The sequence below is a fragment of the Mercenaria mercenaria genome, chromosome 16 (genome assembly GCF_021730395.1).
Source record: "Mercenaria mercenaria strain notata chromosome 16, MADL_Memer_1, whole genome shotgun sequence".
Taxonomy (NCBI): domain Eukaryota; kingdom Metazoa; phylum Mollusca; class Bivalvia; order Venerida; family Veneridae; genus Mercenaria; species Mercenaria mercenaria.
The window spans coordinates 29,712,831-29,734,629 of NC_069376.1; the positions used below are offsets into that span (position 1 = coordinate 29,712,831).

Here is a 21,799-nt window from a genome sequence, read left to right on the forward strand (position 1 = left end):
TTTTTAGTATTCTAACCAAACAACTTCTTATGTCTTATGACTAAAGTATTGCTCATGAACATTTATAAAATAAATTTACAAATATGATTTAATGCTAACTTAATGAAAGTATCACAATGAAGGCACGACGTCGTTAACGTCGTTAAAATATTATCGCCGTGCGCCGGGTCCGTGTAAGTGACTGTTTTCGAGAAGGCGTAACTCCTGAATGCATGGTCATAATCACGTCAAATTTGCAGTGCAGTTAGTAGAAAAATTGCAAATCATGATATTATATTTCTTGTTTTGCTTCATTAAAGTATGTAAAAGCTAGAGAAAAAGTCTACGTACTTTTTGAAGAGCCCTCATATTACTTTAAAATGACATAGCTTAGATAAAATAGAAAAAAGTGGAAACTTCACAGGTTGCTCAACACGACAAATACGAAAATGTTGCAGGCTCGGTTTGATTGAGCCTGTTCATGGACGGTAGTGGAAATGCATGATACCGTCCACGCCCTCTAGCCCCGAGTTGAGCAGAACTCAACATTTACACATGCTAAAAGTACAAAAAGCAATTTAGAGACATCCGCAGATGTATTCAAACGGCGGTGAACATGGAACCTTTAATGATACACGGGTTTTGGCGGCGTGTAATTCCATGAAAACCGGCGTTTGGTCCCCAGATGAAGTAATAGGTTTGGCCCAAACGAGAAAACAATGGGCAGAACTAAACAAACTGGAATTTAGAAAGGGGATCTGAGGTTATGGAGCCTGCATACTCCTTACACTCTTACTTTCATCAACCATAGGCTTGAGATTGTTTACTACAAATCTGTCCTCATTGCTTGAATTAATGTAAACAAGGCAAACATGATGACATTTAAATACTATATGCAAACAATATGTCATATGTGGTCATTTCAATCACAAACATTAAAAAAAGATTAATAAATGAGAAAGCGGTGTCTTTGAGTGATAATGGACCTGACAAGGTGATAACAGCTCGAGGGACATCTTCTCCAAGCGCCATTAACTCTAATGCACCGTTTTCCCATGTATTTATAAGCTGTTTATCTTATGTTTACCTATAGTTTATTAAGACATATGTAGTATGCCATTTTTTATATATATTTTTATGTGTATTTGATTATTTACAACCATTAAGTGTTAGTAGGTTCGAGAATTCAAGTTTTCATTTACCCGCAACTGGATAAAGATACACATTGTAAGGCCTGAAAAAATTCTTTGTTTCCGGTAACATGCTAAAAATATTACGGAAGGTAGGTCGAATTTTCTTTGGATTTTTTTTATTAAGTGACACTTTTCGGAAATTATTTTTGTGTCAAGAAATAAATGGAAATAAGAGGGTTTTTGCTTTAGACATCAGTAAATTAATTTTTAACATTAATGACCATATTTAAAGCATAAAAGTTCAGATTTGCAACTTTTTGTCAAAAGGTTGAAAAAATATTTTCCAAGGCAATAAAAACATATAGGGTCAGGCCTAACATTTAGGGTTGGTCGGCATACCGGAAACAAACATTTTTACGCCTAATTTGCGCTTCAGATAAAAAACTAAAGCAACATGTCATACCTTTACGATATGTGGTCATTTCTCTTTTAATAGTGGCAAAAACTTAACTAAAGCAGTATGTCATACAGTTACGATATGGCGTCATTTCTCTTTAAATAGTGACCAAAATTAAAAGAGCAGAACGGTTGAAGTTGTCGGGCTGTACACCTGCACTTCACTGAATATAACATTAACGGCAAAGAAAAGCTCTTTCTGACGTTCGTGTCACATGCAACAACATTAATATATCCGCTGAAAGGTTTCTGACAATTGTGTGTGAACGTGGTTTTTCCAATTGTACATTTTTCCTTGGTTTTCATAACTAATATTTATTTACAAAGTTTGAAACAGAAATTACAAATACACCAGTTTAACCGGATGATTACCATGATTGCATGAAGTTGATACACAAGGAGAGGAACTATTTTATTTAACATTTAGTTCAGATCCTTAGCCTATCATATGTATGTTTGTCAATTGTTTCGCAAGATCAAGATTACAATATAGATATATTTAATGCAAGTAATCAAAAGGCATATAATATGAAATGTGACTGGACAATAATGAAAAAGAAAGTATAACAAACTCACAGTGGCATCCAGCCAGGTTAACCTTGTGTTGGTGTTGAACTGGTAGCATTGTCTTTGATAACTCTCCCAACCAGAAGGACAGGAAAGTACTGATAATTATTTAAAGGTAAAACGTGTACAAACATTATTAGCAAATTGACCACACGTATAACATGATGAGTCGTTTGTTTTATAGCTTAATTAAAATGTGGCTATTTTGACGTCATGTTCATGTATAATGTATCGCTAGTGTAAGACGACAGAAAATACTTTTGACAGAAATTGGACATTTATCTTGCAAACAATTTTGTCGATCCTAGGACATTTACGTGCTGAGAAATTCATGTTCAATGTAAATATTTCAGATCTACATTACATTTGTTGTAACACGAATTTCAAAATAAATACGCACCGAAAGAGGCAAATATCCCAACAAAAGATAAAATTTTAAGCATTGCTGATGTCGTAAAACTTTCAAATATATGTTAAAGCTATAAATCTTTCTATTCATTTATCTCCAAGATAATAAGAACTTTCGATTTATTTTGAAAGTAAAGTATGTGGGAGTTTTCAACATAAGTGATAAAGACGTACCATAATAATGTTATCTAGGCGTAATTATTTGCGTTAATACTAAATTATGATGTTGTTTTTTTTTTGACGGGAGTGAAAACCTTTGTTAACGGAACGATTCTGTAAACACACATTTGATGTAACATATGCGCGTTCCTTTGCAGAACGTAAACGTATTTCGGTCATACAAAAGATAATTAAAAAAGAAATAACATCAGCGCGATCAAACAACGCTAAAAACATTGTTAACTTACGTTATAAAATCTTTAGAATCCCTTTGATAAACTTGTTCCTTCCCCTACCAGGCTCGGGCAAAAACCAAGGCCTTGGGATTCGGCAGATGTTATAACATGAAAAAATCATACGTTATCCTTAGATTCGCAAAGAGCTAGTAAGACTAAATTTGCCAGATATACCTTATTCCAAAGGATTTAAAAGCTCTGCGCGTAACCAAGTATAGAGCTGAACGTATGTTTTAATGTAGCGGGGTACAAATGCACTGAGTCATTTGTGCGTAAAAGTCACGTGGTAATTTGGCGGGGCAAATGTATGAGATAACGTAGCGTTTTCAGTTCCAGGCTTGACTTCGTCGATACAACACGTCAACCTTTTTCAAATTTGAAAACAGGGTTCTAGTTTCAGTTTATTTTATATCTTGACAGTGTGGCTGTTACAAGTATTTTTGTATTATCAACGTGGCCTTGTAAAAGCCAAAGGTTCATATATTTGAACATTTCTGGTAATGTTTGTCACATGAATTTTAAACATACTTTACTCTATTGTTCACACAAACATGCTCGGACAAATCTAGTAATTCTCGAAAGACTCTTAAGTTAAAGCTTCGAGCAATAAGTACGTGAAATGCCTCGAATTTAAAAATCCCGTAAAATATCATCCCGAGGGCAGCTTGACACTTGCAACGGGTAAAGGTTTTCTCCTTTGAAGAACTGGTTTTTTTCCTGAGCGGTCATGGTGTCTTATCAATGACAGATAATATTTTTGTACGAGGTAAAATCATTTTAGAAAGTTAAGCAAAGAGTTGCAAAAATACAATATGTAATGTAAATGATCATGAAAAACATATATTCTCCAAGACATTTATTATCTTAGTAAATCATTCTGTTGTAGAATGATACGTGTACGGCATATTATAATATTCAAACAGAGGTGTTTTTAGCTCACATGTCACAAAGTGACAATGTGAGCTTTTGTGATCACGGTGCGTGCGTCCGTGCGTGCGTAAACATTTGCTTGTGACCACTCTAGAGGTCATATTTTCATGGGATCTTTATGAAAATTAGTCAGAATGTTCATCTTGATGATATCTAGGTCAAGTTCGAAACTGGGTCAACTGCAATCAAAAACTAGGTCAGTAGGTCTAAAAATAGAAAAACCTTGTGACCTCTCTAAATGTACCTTTCAATGTAAGAGGTGTCATTTAGAGCTTAGGACAAGCTACATGGGGACATATTATATTGGCTCTAAACAAAAATAGAAGCACAGGTCAGACTTATGGGCGTATGTCAGTTACGCACAGGGACGAAAATAAACCGATGATTGTAATCTGCCTGGATTTGTTGATTATAAGGTATTGACACGTAATATGCCTGTGTCTTAAAACAGTCGGGTCATAACGTTTTTTGATTAACTGTTTTATAAATACGAGTAGAAAGGTGCCATGATCCGAAAAGGTTGTATAAAATATCCTCCCGAAGACCTGATGGGATATATCTTTCCGATGGTCATTAAATAACAGTTACATCTTATGCGAAACTAGAGTTGCGATAGTAAAAGTTAGTAAATTAATACGTGATTTATATATATATATATATATATATATATATATATATATATATATATATATATATATATATATATATATATATATATAAAAAAAAAAAATAATATATTGATTACGTAAGATGTTTTTCCAGGTATACCACCATCCAATTTGTGAAATTTACAATACTTATTTATTTAATTAAAGTTATCTCTCTTTCCTTTAATTCTAGTATCCATATAGCACTGTCATATATAGAGAGAATAAATAAAAATAAAAGATGAAGCGGAACCCGAATTGTGAGTTATATCTGACTGGAGCTCCAGGGAATATGATATCCATAAAACTACCTTCTGCATATAAAATATTTTCTGAGGGGTAAACAAAAAACTTAGTTCCGAGGAAAAGAATTAAAACACAGTAAGTCTTGTGTCTTTATTTCTGTTCATTTCTTGATAATTGACATTCTGGTTATCCTACTAAAGGAGCTGCAAACGTGCTGAAATATAAAACGAGGCTGTAATTGATACACTTTTGCAATATCTACATTCTATTTCAGTTTTTCAAATGTTAGTGATTAAACTCCACTATTTCAAACTATTTAGACAGTTAAACGGAAAGTTTTTTCTTCTTAATTATTTCATGAAAGATTAAGAATTATATCAAATATGTTAGAAATAGATAAAGCGAAGAACTAACTCCAGAAATATACTTTTTACTTCAAAACTAACATGTTCCGTCCATTGGACTTCATCAGAGTATAATAACAAAATAGTATGACGTCACAGGAAAGTACGACGTCAATGACGACGTCAAAAGACGTTAACCATTTTGGCGTAATATTCCCATATAGTATAGGATCAAAAATAGATACTTATTCCCTGCAAAAATTGCAAAGCAAAAATAATATTAATACAGGCAAGGAAAACTAACTTATATGCAAAAATACATTAGGAAGAATCTGTGTGAAAAAATGAAAGACTAAAATAATATTTTAGCATTCATGCCATGAGGCCAGGCTGTATTCAATGTATGAATCCAACGAGTCTCTTTCAAGAGCCTAAACCAGTCATTTTTTACCAAGTCGATTGGCATGAAAGAAAAATCACTAACAGAGTGATTTTCAGAATTGAAATGTTCAGATACATTTGTAGGAGTATCAGGAAAATGTCTGATATCAAATTTATGGCTGTTCATTCTTTGAGAACATTTCTGATGTGTTTGTCCCACATATTGTAACTTACACTTTTTGCATGTGATTAAATAGATAACATTTTCAGACATGCAGTTAAGATTTTGTTTAACATCGTAAGTTTTTAAAGTTTGAGAGCTTGTAAACTGTACAGATTCAGTGATATCAGCGCAATGAGAACACCGTGTTCTATTACATTTAAGAACACCACCATTTACATCCGAAGACATCAGGCTACTGTGAACCAAGATATCACTAAGATTTGTAGGTCGCTTGTAAGCAATAATTGGTTTGCATTTAACCAGGTTGCGTACACTGCTTTTCTCAGATAGTTCAAAAAGCCCCCAATATTTATTAAGGATCTGACCAATGTTTGGTAGGGATGGGTTGTATACGCAAACAAAGGGGATAATATCATCTGTGTTCTGCCTGTGATTGGTCATGGCTTCTTCGGTTGACAATGCTGATGCTTTATCTAAAGCATCATCAAGGATATGACTTGGATAATTACGATTTTGGAAATACGTTCGCAATTTCTCCAATTCAGATGTGATCAAATTATGTTAATAATCTTCTTTTCTTACGAAATGTTACAGTGAAAAATAATGTATAGATGCAGGAGTTTTGCGCACTCGTTTTCAGCAAAGCCTTATAAGAGTAATCATTGTGGTTAGTTTTCTATCAATAAACATGCGTCCAGGGGGTTATACGTTTGTACTACAATTGTATAAATGGTGACACAGTGACCAAAAAGTACTCCAGGGTAATCTCAGACATCAGCCGGAGAAGTTATGTCTAACTGTATACATGTTTATATAAAATAACATTCTAACTAGAAAAAGAAATGCCACATATCTTCAATACATTACGTTTAAAGATTGATGGTATCCAGCTTTTATTATATATGTAATATTATAATGGAAATGGTGATTGAACTTACGTAGATTTTTCACATATAAAGAACATATGTTTGCCACAGTGATAATCTTGCCATTGAAATCCTTTTTCTCCAATCATACACATGCAATCCTCCCCATGTTCTCCATCACCTATAAAATGTGATATGGTATTTTGTCATAGGAGATTATCTTGTAAGATATGTGTATGCTATGATAAGATAGAATATGATATAATATTATATTATACTAGACGGAATGATGGTATTGTATGATATAATAATTATGACATGATACGACACGATGCGTTATAATAAGAAACGTTATGATATGGTATAATATTATATTATGCGAAATGATATGGAATGGTTTGGTATGATACGATATGATTTGATATGATATTAATATATGAAATTTACATTTTTATGTGTTATGCTGATTTTGAAACCGATTTTTAGCTCACCAGAGCCAAAGGCTCAGGGTGAGCTATTAGGATGGGTCACCGTCCGGCGTCCGTCGTCCGTCGTCCGTAAACTTTTACTTCAAACGACATCTCTTCATAAACCGCTTGGCAAATTTCATCCAAACTTCATAGGAATGTTCCTTGGGTGAAGCTCTACAAAAATTATTCAAAGAATTGAATTCCATGCAGAACTCTGGTTGCCATGGCAACCGAAAGGAAAACTTTAAAAATCTTCTTTTCAAAAACCAGAAGACCTAGAGCTTAGATATTTGGTGTGAAGCATTGCTTGGTGGACCTCTACTAATTTTGTTTAAATCATGACCCCGAGGTCAAAATTGACCCCGCCCCAGGGGTCACTTGATTTTACATAGGAAAATCTTAAAAAATCTTCTTCTAAAAAAAAACAGAAGCCCTAGAGCTTAGATATTTGACCTGTAGCATTGCCTAGTGGACCTCTACTAAAGTTGTTCAAATCATGACCCCGGGGTCAAAATTGACCCTGCCCCAGGGGTCACTTGATTTTACATAAGAAAATCTTCAAACATTTTCTAAAAATAAACCAGAAGGCCTAGAGCTTAGATATTTCACGTGTAGCATTGCCTAGTGGACCTCTACAAAATTTGTTCAAACATGACCCCGCCCCAGGGGTCACTTGATTTTACATAGGAAAATCTTCAAAATTTTTCTAAAAATAAACCAGAAGGCCTATATCTTAGATATTTGACTTGTAGCATTGCCTAGTAGATTTCTACAAAATTTATTCAAATCATGACCCCAGGGATCAAATTGACCCCGCTCCATGGGGTTACTTGATTGTACATAGAAAAATCTTAAAAATTTTCTTAAAATAAACCAGAAGGCATAGAGCTTAGATATTTGACATGTAGCATTGCCTAGTGGACCTCTACAAAATTTGTTCAAATCTTGACCCCCAGGGTCAAAATTGACCCCGCCCCAAGGGTCACTTGATTTTACATGGAAAAATCTTTAAACATTTTCTAAAAATAAACCAGAAGGCCTATATCTTAGATATTTGACTTGTTGCATTGCCTGGTAGACTTGTACAAAATTTATTCAAATCATGACCACCAGGGTCAAATTGACCCCGCCCCAAGGGGTTACTTGATTGTACATAGAAAAAATCTTCAAAATTTTCTAAAAATAAACCAAAAGGCCTAGAGTTTAGATATTTGACATGTAGCATTGCGTAGTGGACCTCTATAAAAGTTGTTGAAATCTTGACCCCCCCAGGGTCAAATTTACCTAGCCCCAGGGTTTACTTGATTAACATAGGGAAATTTTCATAATTTTTTTAAAAATAAACCAGAAGGCCTAGATCTTAGATATTTGATATGTAACATTTCCTAATAGACTTCTACAAACTTTGTTCAAATCATGACCCCCGGGGTAAAATTGGCCCCGCCCCAGGGGTTACTTGATTGAACATCGGAAAATCTTCCAAAAATAATCTAAAAATCATCAGTTTGACATTTAAAACATGTAGCTCATATTATTCTGGTGAGCGATCCAGGGTCATCATGACCCTCTTGTTTCAGTGTTCTTATTATTTCTAATTCTTTGTGATCATTACAAAAATGATACATGCATTAGTGTATCTAATCATGATCTGCACTATTCGCTATTCAGACAGAATATTTTTGGTAAGCACCCCTTTTAACAGGTAATGGTACTGTCCGAATTGGAAGATGGACAAGTTCATTATATAAATTTAGCGAGGCAAGGATAAAATGTACCTATATAAAAGAGTTACAGTGGGTGTAAGAAGTACCGCATATGTTTCATATATCTTATTATAGATTTATTGTCATACTAATTTGATAATTTCTAGTCTACAAATGCAGAAAACATTATTTTTATAGTTTCTGCACATACCTGAATCCGGTTCACCAGGATACCAGTTGGTGTATCCTTGCATGGGTCTGTTTGTATGACTGAAGCCATCAACCCATTCCCAGTGTCCTTCATGGTCATCGTCACTTCCGCCTACCCAGACTCCAGAGTCTGAATCTCCATGTTCGTCTTATAAAGATAACAACAGTTTGGATTTTATGTCTCTTAGGTAATATGATTTGTCAAAGGAAGTCATAACAAACTTTATAAAGATGACCTTTAGTACAATTAAAACTGTAAAATAAAGTAGTTCAAAAAGCAGTTATTTCATCTAAATGATGTGCTCAGCTCAAGTGAATTTTTTTTTTTGGCCAGGATCACATGATGCGCACATCAACCGATTGTATTCCTGTGTTGTTGAATCCACTAGAGCCGAGCACATACCAGATCAAAATATTGTAAAGCCACGAAAGGAAAAAGGTTTTAATACAAGCTTATAGCTTGCTCCTCAATCCTATGACATGTGTTTGTATGTAATGAATATTTCGAAGTAGATATTGTTATACAGTCTCTTTTAGTATACCGCAATGTTAGGTTAGGGTCAGTTGAAAAAAATTAGGAAGTCACCTCTGATTTATGAGACATAAATAGGGATCATAAAGGATATCCTTAATTTCAGCTTGTCTAAAGCAGTTACCAACCTCAAGTGCCAAGACTGTGCCATTAACTTGACTGACTTCTTGATAAAAGTTTGACTTTATATAAAATGATATTAAATGAAAAGTTGCTAATGTGATCGTTCTAAGCCCAAATACTTACGAATCCTTTGTGAAGATTGTTGTTTAAGGAAATGGTCTTCCTCGGCGGTTTCGATAATGGCCAGATGTGCTTGGTGTGCTGAACAGAATGACTAAAATGCAACGTGACGTCTAATTATTGCAGTTTCTGCTATTAGCTTATTATATGTGAAACATAGATATTTGGACAAGTCTATTATGCTGGTCTATTACAAACGAAACAAGGTAACTTGAACGTAACATATGTCACAATTGGGAAACAACTTTCACATCAGTTTAGCATGAAGATTATTTTAACAGAAGTGAGAAATGTATTTTGATAAGAATCATGGTCATAAACAACAAATTTTCAATTGTTTAAATCAAATGCAGCCAACATGTTTAAAAATAGTTTGATTATTTGTATATGAGCCGTGCCATGAAAAAAACCAACATAGTGGCTTTGCGACCAGCATGGATCCAGACCAGCCTGCGCATCCGCGCAGTCTGGTCAGGATCCATGCTGTTCGCTTTTAAAGCCTATTGGAATTGGAGAAACTGTTAGCGAACAGCATGGATCCTGGCCAGACTGCGCGGATGCCCAGGCTGGTCTGGATCCATGCTGGTCGCAAATCCACTATGTTGGTTTTCCCATGGCACGGCTCATATAATTCTTAGCCAAATGGTCTTGTATACAAGCATCATTCAGCTTCATAAGGTAACTTACAAATAACAAAATCAATGTTTTAAAATAGAATATTGCAACCAATCATCAGTGTGACAATATAACGAAATATTATACATTTGCATTACGCCATTTGTATCGATCGTCCGTGTGGAAGAAGTAGCAGGAGCCGTGGTTCATTATCCAACCAGAAGGACAACCTGAGAATACAGGAAAGGTGTTTATACGATTATATTAGAATAAATAGAAATCTTTACACTGATCTTCAGATGTATTAATACTGTAGGAAATGTATCATACATTGCTTTTGTCAGAAACATGAATTGTTTTGCATGTATTGTCTTCCGAAAAGGACGTTTGATAGGAAAACTCACAGTATTAATATCGAACCATCCGCTTATTGATGCTGTGATGGAACGATTTAACAGTTGGAGTGCTTCCTATTTATCATTCTTACATTATTTTATTTGTCTGTCAGTTAAACAAAGTAGGAAGTCAAGCGTTGAAAATTATGTAATAAACAACGGACTGCTGATATAACATTATGATGTCAATTATGACGTCAGTTGCCACACGACGCCACGTCCATTACTACTCAGACGAATGAAATTCATCATACTTTTGTCGTAATATTTCAATGAAAATGTAAGAATTAATGAAAATAAACAAGCCAGACTTGTGGTTCACAGTTCAGGTGCTTGGATATTTAACACACCCGTTAACCGGTTGCGAGCAAAACAGTTCGTGGCGGAAAAAACAGTTCTTCGATATTTTTGCCGGCCTCTATATTGCGGTAAGTATTTTCAATCCAAGAACCGGTTGGTGCAAACTATGTATAAGATCTTTATTTCTATAAAAAGTAGCATGAACAAAGAACATGCCATGTGATTCCCGTTTTAAAGTAATGTTTATTAAGTAAGTTATGGCGAGTTAAAAGTATAATTTTGTTGAAAAAATGCGAAAACGAAAATTGATCGTAATGTATTTAATTTACTTTTCAACTTACGGCGACACTATTACTGTCAACCAAAAAATAATAATTGCTTTGAACATCATCCAGCTTTTAACCGACAAAACGCAATATTCAACGAGCTATAGACATTCAAACATGACATGGTCGAAACAAATGTGTGGCTGCATTACACAGTTCAAAATTATTTGTGTGGAGAGACGAAGCAGTTGAAAAGTGAATTAAATATATCACGATCAACTTTCGTTTCGCATTTTTTTTTCAATTAAATTACACTTTTAATTCGCCATAACTTATTCAATATACATTACTTTAAAACGGGAAACATGGTATGTTCTTTGTTCATGCTACTTTTTATAGAAATAAAGATCCGATTCCTGGATCGAAAATACTTACCCCAACATTATAGATGCCAGCAAATATATCGGAGAACTATTTTGTCCGCCACGAACTGTTTTGCTCGCAACCGGTTAACGGGTTAACCATTCGGTCTGATGTCCCTAGGCATTGGAACCGTGGTTAACTTGATTAACACACGAATATCATCATGCTTATTTGATAAATGAAATATGTTTGAAAGGAAATACGCTATCTATCATTATAACTTAATTATGTATGAGTTATTAGGACGTATTCATATTTTAGATTTTCACACTTTGCAGACCAGTGACAAAACTGAAGCATCTTGTTACCCATTCAATGTGAGGAAGCCATCCAGCTGGCTTACGGAAGGTCGGTGGTTCTACACAGGTACCCGCTCGTGATCAAGTAATGCACGGAGGGGCACCAGGGGTCTTCCTCCACCATCAAAGCTGGAAAGTCGCCATATGACCTGTAATTGTGTCGGTGCGACGTTAAACCCAACTAAATAAATAAATTACCTATCCAAAGTAAATTTGGGTTAGAAATATGAGTTAAATATTAAACAAGAAAACTTGACGGAACCCCGAAGGATTTGTTTTCTGTCGCTTGATCAAAATCTTACTTGCTGCACTTGTTTGCTTTGGAGGGCTCTGTGTTTGTTGTGGAGGATTCTGTGTTTGTTGTGTTTGTACGTTTATAAGTGGTCTGAAAAAATATTCAGCAATTTTTTGTTAAAAGGAGGGATTTAATAACATTTTCAAAAGCATTACAATTTTAGAATAAAATGAGTCCATTATATCAAATTGCTATAATTCTGAAGTATTAGCATGACATAACTGTTGTATTACTTTGAATTTGAACGTGGCTTTTAGGGCGATTTAAATTTAAATCATTTAACATACGCAGTTTTAAATAAAATGACATTTCTGACAACCAAATGGCTATAAAGTTTAATTAGCGTCAACGAATATCAGATTTTGTCAACGATAAAATAACATCGTGACACATTCGACGATAACACGATTATATCGCCATCCATTTATTCACGTGATTAAATTGCTCTTATCTAGTGGTGACCAAAAATCATCATTGCAACAAGTGTTAACTATTTTACAACAACATGAAATATGACCATTATTGTTGTTTGAGCTTTTAAAGCAACTTTAAACATAGATTTACATTATTACTGATTAGTAATTCGCTATGTGTGTAATTATAATACACTAGTAGTTTCTAACACCTAGTATGTAAAACTTAACGATAGAGTTATCTGGTCCTTTATTCAATTTGGGCAATACTATTTATCATTCGAAGGGGTGTTTACTGAAAAATTACTGACTGAATAGCGGCGGAATCACTTTCCGCCAGCAGGCTAAAGTCGACACATTCCATGAAAATATACTGCATTCAATTTTCACCATTTTAAACGTTCCCGGAGTGGTGGTAGAAACATTTTGAGCTTTTAAAATGTCTTTAATAATGTCAAATCCATTGCCAAAAATGTATTTTTCACATTGCATTATATCGGGCACATGCACAATTTTGGAAATAAAAATAACAATTCATTGCATGAAATTGTTGCTTTTATGCCAACAAATATATCCTGAAAGTTTTATTACAATCCGCTCACATTAAATTTACAACTGAAATGATACAATAGAATGGTGTTACATTAATTCACACACTGTATATGTTGTCAGGCACGAAAAAGAACTCTTGTTTTATTACATTCATCGCGGGACTTGTTACTTCCCGTATTTTAACACTTTTAAAACACAGTTGAATGTTGGCGTCACGCAGACCTAGTATATTTGGCCCCAAAATGCGCCATGAATGGTGCTTCTCTACGTTATCTGCTTATTTACATAAAAGACATATTAGAATCGAAATGTTGTATAACAGAACCATGATTTAACATATCTCAACAATACCAATCGGTTTTATGCCGCGTGTATAATTTTATGCTACGCCCTCCTGAAAATATTCCGCAACATTATATCCTCATCGATTTTTTTTTGATATCTTAATACATGGTTCTACTTTATGTTTTTCTTAAATCAATAAAAATTGTGACGGAACAGGTGTATCAAACAGTAATTAAAGAAAATAAAATTAACGTACAAAGCCGACTGCTCACAAACATAATACATGTTCTCGTTGCAAGAGTAATCTGCCCAAATGAACCCCTTTTCCCCGACCATCGTCATACAGTCTTCCTCGTGCTCGCCTTCTCCTGTAACATATACAACAGAATATTTAGCCAGTCAAATCATTTTGAACATTTAGCCTTCCGGTGGCATGTGATTCTGCCTTTGCGACCAGAGCAGACCAGGATCAGCTTGCACATCCGTGCAGTCTGATCATGGTCTGCACTGTTCTCTATTCGGTCAGTAAATTTTCAATGAACATCCTTTCAAATAATAGATGGTACTGCCCTAATTGAATGACAGACCAGCCCAGCAATTTAGCAGGGTCAAGGTTAACTTACTTCCGTATTTTGCCTAGAGCATCATACATCCATAATTTACCTGAACGCGCTGTGAAATTCTCTTACATTCTGTTACTTTTCTCACAAAATGTAACGGCTATTGCTATTCACTCACAGGGTCTCCTATGCAATGATCTCCCCTTACAGTAAAGTTATTGTAACGCCAGGGGAGATAACCGCTGCTGGGAGTTTGTCTCAGTGTAAGTCAATCGCAAGATTAAGGGGTACAAGTTTTGTGTAGGAAAATGAAAATAAATGTATTACTTATAACACATGTTACCATACATATGTAGCACATGCAGTATGCTGTTTAATATCCTTAAGATAGTTGACTCGAAATAAAAATCAGCATTTTTCATTGGATTACGTTTTTTGCGTATGCAATTTCGGAATTCTTCGGTTGTGTTTGAAAGGTACCTTTCTGATATGGCGAAAAAATACGTGATCGCAAATGAATTGCTGTTTGTAATTACAGACCCAACTACCTTGAAACATTTTCCTTTTTTTTTGATATACTCCTGTAATATGAGGTACTCTTGTGACAACTAATTTGTCATGGTATAAGCTAATCATTCACACATGTATATTATTCAACATTTTATCATTCAGAAACGTATAACATTCATTGTTTCATACGAGAACCTCATTATTGCAGCTTCTTCCGGGTCGTGGAAATGTATGACATTTCACCAAAACGAAAGCTATTTTATGTATAACTGAACTTTTTAAACTATATGTCAATGACAACGAATGAATGCATCGAGTGCTTACCTAAATAAGATGCCGAATATACAGTTATTCAGAAATCTCGCAAGTACATGTATTTACTTTGAAAAACTGACACATTTTGTTTGACTGTCGGCGCCACATTCACTTATAAATATTGTCGTCATATTTTCTGTTATTGGTAAAAACTCTACCATACTGTATCGCCGATCATTTATAGTTTATATTGTGACTTATAAATGGTAGCAGCCCTTTTTATCCAGCGTAAGATTAAGAACATTATAGTAAGCCCAAGGGAAGACTATTTCTTGCTCATCTGGAGTGGCAGATAGTTACACAGAAAGGGAAATTCCGCAGAGTTTCTGATTGGCTGAAAATGGCCATTTCGTTGGAATCCGGGATTTTGATTGAATGGACGGTTAAATTACCGCTTTCAACCTTGGAATCGAAGTATTATGGCGCGGAACATATAAAATTGCATGCGCACCCGGAACGCCAGCTTTTAACTTTCTATTTTCGGCCAGGACCACCCAAAATTACAGTCATCAAATTTCTTTAATAAATCATTATAACTTTAACAATACTAACGTAATATAATAATTAACATTTCCCTGGAGGATCAGAGAACCATACAGGAGCCGACTATATATATATATATATATATATATATAGCAGCAATGTAAATATAAGTTTAGATAAAATACGGATATCACACAGACTTTACCAGAACATTTGATTAGATCTATTAAATCAGATTAACATTTAAACTAATATTACTAACCTTACTAAATTTTAGCTATTATAATTAAATATAATTATTCGTTAAACATATAAATCTAGCTTATTTATTTCTGGTAGTAGCCGAACGGACGTTAGGAACAGGACCGAGTATCAGTCGTTTTTCCCGTTACACTCCCATTTAGAAAAAAATTACTGCTACTTAAATTTCCTGTACGTGCACTTAATATTTTGTCGTTTTAATTTACTTATTTCCAAAAATGCTGTTCTAAATAAGTAATAGATTCTAATGTAAGCAATCATAAACTGACAATGCCTTGGCCAAAAAACGACAGGTAAAACCATATGCACATCGTTTGCAACTACTTAAAGGTTCTGAAGTGACATATTTATTTGGTTACAGTGCCACGCCTTTAAAACGGTCATAAAGTTTTACGTCAAAAGCAAGTCATAAATGATCTCACCATTTTCTACTAATAAGTCTTAATGTAAGAAAAGCTTTGATTTCTTCACAATGGAAATATTAATGCAATGTATACTTAAATATGTGTATTAATGAGTCTTTTTAACCTGCATCGGGTTCGTCTTGTCCCCAGTGCGTGTATGTAAACGGTTTGTATGTGTTCGTAAAACCATCGTACCATTCCCAATGACCTTCGATTCTGTCATCCCTTCCTGCTACCCACGCAGATGTTTCGGAGTCATCGCCATTGTCTATTCAGAATTTCAATCAAATGATAAGTTATATGAAAAAGCAGAACTGCATTCTGGCTTATATATTTTAAAAGCTTAACAAAACAATAATTGAGCCGTGCCATGAGAAAACCAACATAGTGGCTTTGCGACCAGCATGGATCCAGACCAGCCTGCGCATCCGCGCAGTCTGGTCAGGATCCATGCTGTTCGCTAACAGTTTCTCTAATTCCAATAGGCTTTAAAAGCGAACAGCATGGAGCCTGACCAGACTGCGCGGATGCGCAGGCTGGTCTGGATCCATGCTGGTCGCAAACCCACTATGTTGATTTTCTCATGGCACGGCTCAATTAAGTGATACCTATTTTTAAACTCATATATAAAGCATCTTTATAATTTTCATGTATACTGTCTTAAGACTACACAAAATAAAGTTAGTGAAAGAGAGAATTGACATTAAGGATCATATCTACATATTTTAACGGCATTCTACTGTACATGATGTATACATTCTATAGCCGACATGTCTAAACAAGAATACGAGGGTTGTTCAAAAATAACGTAGACTTTGTCTCTTGAGAGCTTTAATATATTTTAATAAAGCAAAACAAGAAATGCATCATCATAATTTGCAATCCTTCTACTTAGTACACTGCAAATTCGACCTGATTACGATTTTACAATCTGGAGGTACGCCTCATTGATAGTACTAACCCGGTGCACGGTGATGATATTTCAACGACGTTAACCACGTCCTTACTTCATCGAGATGCTTTCATAAAGTTTGCATTAATTCATGTATGTATACAGTACTTCTTTTAATAGTTCAAATAGAAAATACCTTAGTCATAAGAAGTCGTTTGGTACGAATTCCGGAAACAATATGAACATTTTAGTCAAATATCTCAGACAGGGTACGCACCACCATGATTAGTTGGGCTTTATCAAAGGCGTCATTATTATATTGACGTTATCGACGAATCACGGATGTTTTATTTTCTTTCTCGACCTTTACGGTCTTCTAGCAATGCTTAAATCGTTTGTACCACTTGAAGATCAAGACACAGAGGACCGAAAATTGATATAGTGTCTGCTTCATTAGTTTATAAATTTCAGTTTGTTTGCCAAATTCTCTACATAAATAAGCAAATGTCTGTATGCAAACTGATGACGACTTTACAGCAATACTCATTAGTTCAAAGGTCGTTTATTTCCATCTCCCACGCCCGAATAACGTCATACTATAATGATGTATGTCGCATTGACATGGTGCTGCACTTTGTTTTTTTCTGGTTAATTAGAGTGCAAACATTAGACAGATTGAAAGGCGCCGGTTATCTGTAGCTATGGTATCTCTTCGCGTTTCGCATGTCAACAAAAGTGTTATGAAAAACGTATGACCGAATTACACAAAGATTGCGAATTACAACCATGTATCTCACATTGCAATAAATACAAAAGACGGTCTTTGACAGCAAAAGTCTACGTTACGTTTTAATAGCCCTCGTACTACTTTTAAAAACAATAAGTTTTCAAGGAACGCATACAAAATGCTGCCATTTTAATTATAGAAGAAGATAATACCAACAATGTTGAAAAATTCAAATTTAGAAAATTAAAAATAAAAGTCCCTTATATGTGTAAAAAATATGAAGATTTGGGAATTTTCACCAGGTTAAATACCCTTTTGTATTACTAGTATTGCAGGACCGGTAGGGTACCTGTATCATTAAATGCTTCGTTGGCTGGTTTGTGTCTTCGCATGGCGAGACAATTATGGTAAAGTACGGATGCAAAGTTGATTTGTGCAAATAGAATAAAGTAAAAACAAAGAGGCTTAGTTTACGAAACAAACATTTATACTTTTCATAATCATTTGCTTTTTGTTTACGACCAATATCCTTATGCAACAATAGACACTCCAACAATACTATTCAATATCATTTTGTTATCATAAGATACAATTGAGATGTTGTTGAAAATATACGAGATTAATTTCAGAAATAGAGATAAAATTTTGAAAAGCCATCAATAAAATAAACTAGTACAATGTACATACGAATGTTAATGTGATGGGTTAGTTGCTGTTTTAGGAAATTGAATTCATCCGCTGTTTCAATTATTGTTAGATGTGATGACTTGCTCACACAATCGCACTGAAAAATATTCAGTTTATAATTTCATGGGCACATACAAAAACTACAACATATTATTAAAACGCAAGGTAAATAAACGTCCCTCATTATAAAGTTGGATATGCTTGAAAGTGTATATTAAAAGGAAATCTACACCTAACATTGCATATCTGAAAATAGAAAATACAAATAAGTTCTAGACAAAGTTTATTTTAACATAAATTAATGACATCTTTATAACTGTTACAGTACTTTCAAATTGCATTAGGTTTAAATGTACACACTTAATACATGCACATGTATAGGTAAAAAACAGTATAGATGTTTCTCATCACGCAGCTTCTATGTAAAATGTAGAATAACTGGTATAAAAAAGCAGACTTACATTCGCGTCACCCCAGTGTACTCTGTTGTTTGTATGAAGCAGATAACATGACGTCTGGTACATAATCCAACCATTCGGACAGGCTATATGTAACATTAAGTAACCATAGGTAAACATCTTTTATAAATATAAGTGTTTTGTTTTATTTTCATTAAGATATACAACAAACACACACACACACACACACACACTTTAATGCTACTGATTTTCATTCTATATTCTAATACGAGCAGCTAATAACCTACATAATTTTAGAGCCAAATCAATTTTTAATTTTTGAAACTTAATAATCGTTAAATAAATAGAAAATAATTATACAACTATATCATATTCATTTGACATATACTTAACGTCATCAAAACGCATATTTTTGATTTTTCTTTTTTTCTTCTACAATATGTTAAGGTGGCAGAACCGTCTCTACGATTACGTATTCTCGTATGGCATTTCGTCATTCTCCAACCATAACAGAACATTGCTGTAAATTCTGGCAGTGTTATTTTTGAAAACTGATAAGAAAATCAAGCATGTATTGATTTGTGACCGAGAATGACAACAATAAGCTTGAAACAACATTATAAAGTCAAAACTGCATTTTAATGTCGTTAAAAATACTAATTTTGCATACTTTAGGTAACATTTTATAGAAATACAAACATGGCTTCGGCGCTGTTGTCGTCACCCTTTTTGTTGTTGTGGTAAAAGTTGTTGTAGGCGTTGTTGTTGTAGGCGTTGTAGTTGTAGACGTTGTTATAGGCATTGTTGTTGTAAACGTTGTTGTAGGCGTTGTAGGTGTCATCATAGTAACACGTGTAGTAGAAGGCGGGGGAGTTGTAGTAGTACTTGCTGTGGAAATCGGAGTACTTGTAGTATTTGCCATGAATGGCTGCATCGGAATGGTTGTAGATGACGTACGTGCTGCTTGAGACGTTGTAATAGGCATATTTGATGTAGATGAAACAGGTATTGTAGAGAATATAGTTGCTGATGTAGAAGTAACATTTGAAGAAAATGTCGAGTGTGTGGTGGAGTTATCATGTGTTGTATTGTCACTTGACTGGTGGGTTAAGACTGTAATATTTCCATTAGCAACTACAACCACTGCTCCTGTTGGTTGGGATGAAGATGTAACAGTTCTGTTTTGGATAGATATGGTGGGAACTTGTATTGTTGTGCCTTTGACTGTGGAAGTTAAGTTATCAGTTACCATAGGCATAGGAGTCGTCTTATTTGTTTGTTGATTCGCTATTGTAGCCGCTTCTGTGGTTGTTGATGTTGTTGACTCTACAGAGACTGTTGTAGTTTTCACTTGTAAAATAACACATAATACTTTATTTTTTTTCACTCAGCCAAATATTCAGAAGTATGTTTATATATAAAGCCAAGCGTTTTACTTTACTTGCGTTGAAATAATGTCAGATATACTAAAATTTAAACTGCAAAGGGTGTGTACCGGTATAAAATGAAAACGAATGAGGAAATTAATTTCATAATAGGAGATTTCTTTCTTTTATTCAAAAACACAGATAAGTGTTATTACTATGAATTTTGTACACACATTTTGGTCTTCCAAACAATGCAGTAATTTATGATTTATTTATGAGCATAAGTATGACGTACCATTTGGGTCCAAAGCACACAGGTAGACTTTTATTACTGTAACTAAACTAGACCATCTTATTTCATTGTATTCTTCTTCTTCCTTCTTCTACTTACCTAGATCATCAGTTGGAACACTTTTCCCTGGCAAATTTGAACTTGAGCCATTCCCATTTTCAATGTACCCAACCTAATGATAATATTCATTCTACTTCAATATAGCGTTGCATTTATAAACACAAAAACTAGAATGCATATGCTTTGATTTATTAGGTTAAAATGATAACACCAATGACATTAAACCGCTATCTGTCAAATTGATTTTCCTTTTATAACGTTAAATACGGTATAACTTGGCATCTATTTTCTGTTTGCCCTAAAATACTTTTCTATCTCAATTTAGCTCTCTATAGATTACTAAAGTTTGCAACACAGGCAAGGTCGTTTATCCAATATTCGTTGGTTCCAAGATGTTATTAGAATACAAATATTCCAACTTCAGTTTTATTTATATATTGCACTGACCATTCTCTGCATTTTCGTTTTTTTTTTTAAAGAATCATTTTTCTATATTATAGGGGCACTAAATAATAAACTGATAAATAGATACGTAACCTACCTGGTTTTCAAACTGTACTGGTTGAAACTTTGAATCTTTAGCGCTATTTGCGTAAATTGCTTTGCAGTCAAATTCGTACAAATATCCTATCACTTGACCAGTAGAGCTAGCCTTTGAAAATACGGGAATTTCTACGTTATAGTTACATAAGCACTCATAATCCGCGTTTACAAAGGCAACTTGAAAGATGCATGAAACGATTGCATATATCACAATACCAAACATTGTGTTTGTTCTTCAATAAAACGGATCAAAACTTATTTGAAACTAACCTAATATAATCTTATTTGCTTTGTTCTACTTTACAAGTGTCTTATCGTTTAACTTGGTCATGGCCAGGCTAAAGAAGGACACGGAAATTGAAATCTCGGTCGTGAAGATTGGATATTTTGATCTTTACCCTGCTAAATTTCTATAATGGACTGGTCTATCATTCTGTTTGGGCAGTACCATTTATTATTCAAAGGGGTGTTCACTGAAAATTTACTGACTGAATACCGAACAGTGCAGACCATGATCCGACTGAACACTGGTCGCAAAGGCAGAACCACTTGCCATCAACAGGTTAAAAACTAATTAGCAACTACCTAATTCTGCAACGATGAAATAATATGAACCTGACATATTAAAATAAAGTTGCAACACAATAATTGTTATGTTACAACAGCTATATTCTTTATAACTTTATAAAGTAGAATTCGGCCAGAAGCAATACATGACTTTAAATCTTACCTTTCGAAATTA

General features: G+C 34.3%; 1 protein-coding gene across 1 annotated transcript; it reads right to left on the reverse strand.

Moving 5' to 3' along the window:
* Positions 1 to 4,854: 4,854 nt before the first annotated feature.
* Positions 4,855 to 21,280, reverse strand: LOC128549278 (aggrecan core protein-like). The gene is made up of 13 exons (XM_053525838.1): positions 21,056 to 21,280; positions 20,554 to 20,626; positions 19,495 to 20,145; positions 18,838 to 18,920; positions 18,377 to 18,473; positions 16,195 to 16,338; positions 13,794 to 13,905; positions 12,295 to 12,377; positions 10,457 to 10,539; positions 9,698 to 9,788; positions 8,921 to 9,067; positions 6,609 to 6,717; positions 4,855 to 4,975 (listed from the first exon to the last, which is right to left on the reverse strand). Exons 1-13 carry the CDS (start codon positions 21,278 to 21,280, stop codon positions 4,948 to 4,950), a joined length of 1,926 nt encoding a protein of 641 aa, XP_053381813.1. The 3' UTR covers positions 4,855 to 4,947.
* Between the last annotated feature and the right edge of the window lie 519 nt (positions 21,281 to 21,799).

Coding starts and splice junctions, on each gene's coding strand:
- LOC128549278 (XM_053525838.1), bottom strand. CDS start 21,280: ATGTTTGGTATTGTGATATATGCAATCGTTTCATGCATCTTTCAAGTT. Junction 9,789..10,456: donor ACAAATGGCGTAATGCAAAT/GTATAATATTTC, acceptor GTTGCATTTTAG/TCATTCTGTTCAGCACACCA. Junction 9,068..9,697: donor ACAATCTTCACAAAGGATTC/GTAAGTATTTGG, acceptor TATCTTTATAAG/ACGAACATGGAGATTCAGAC.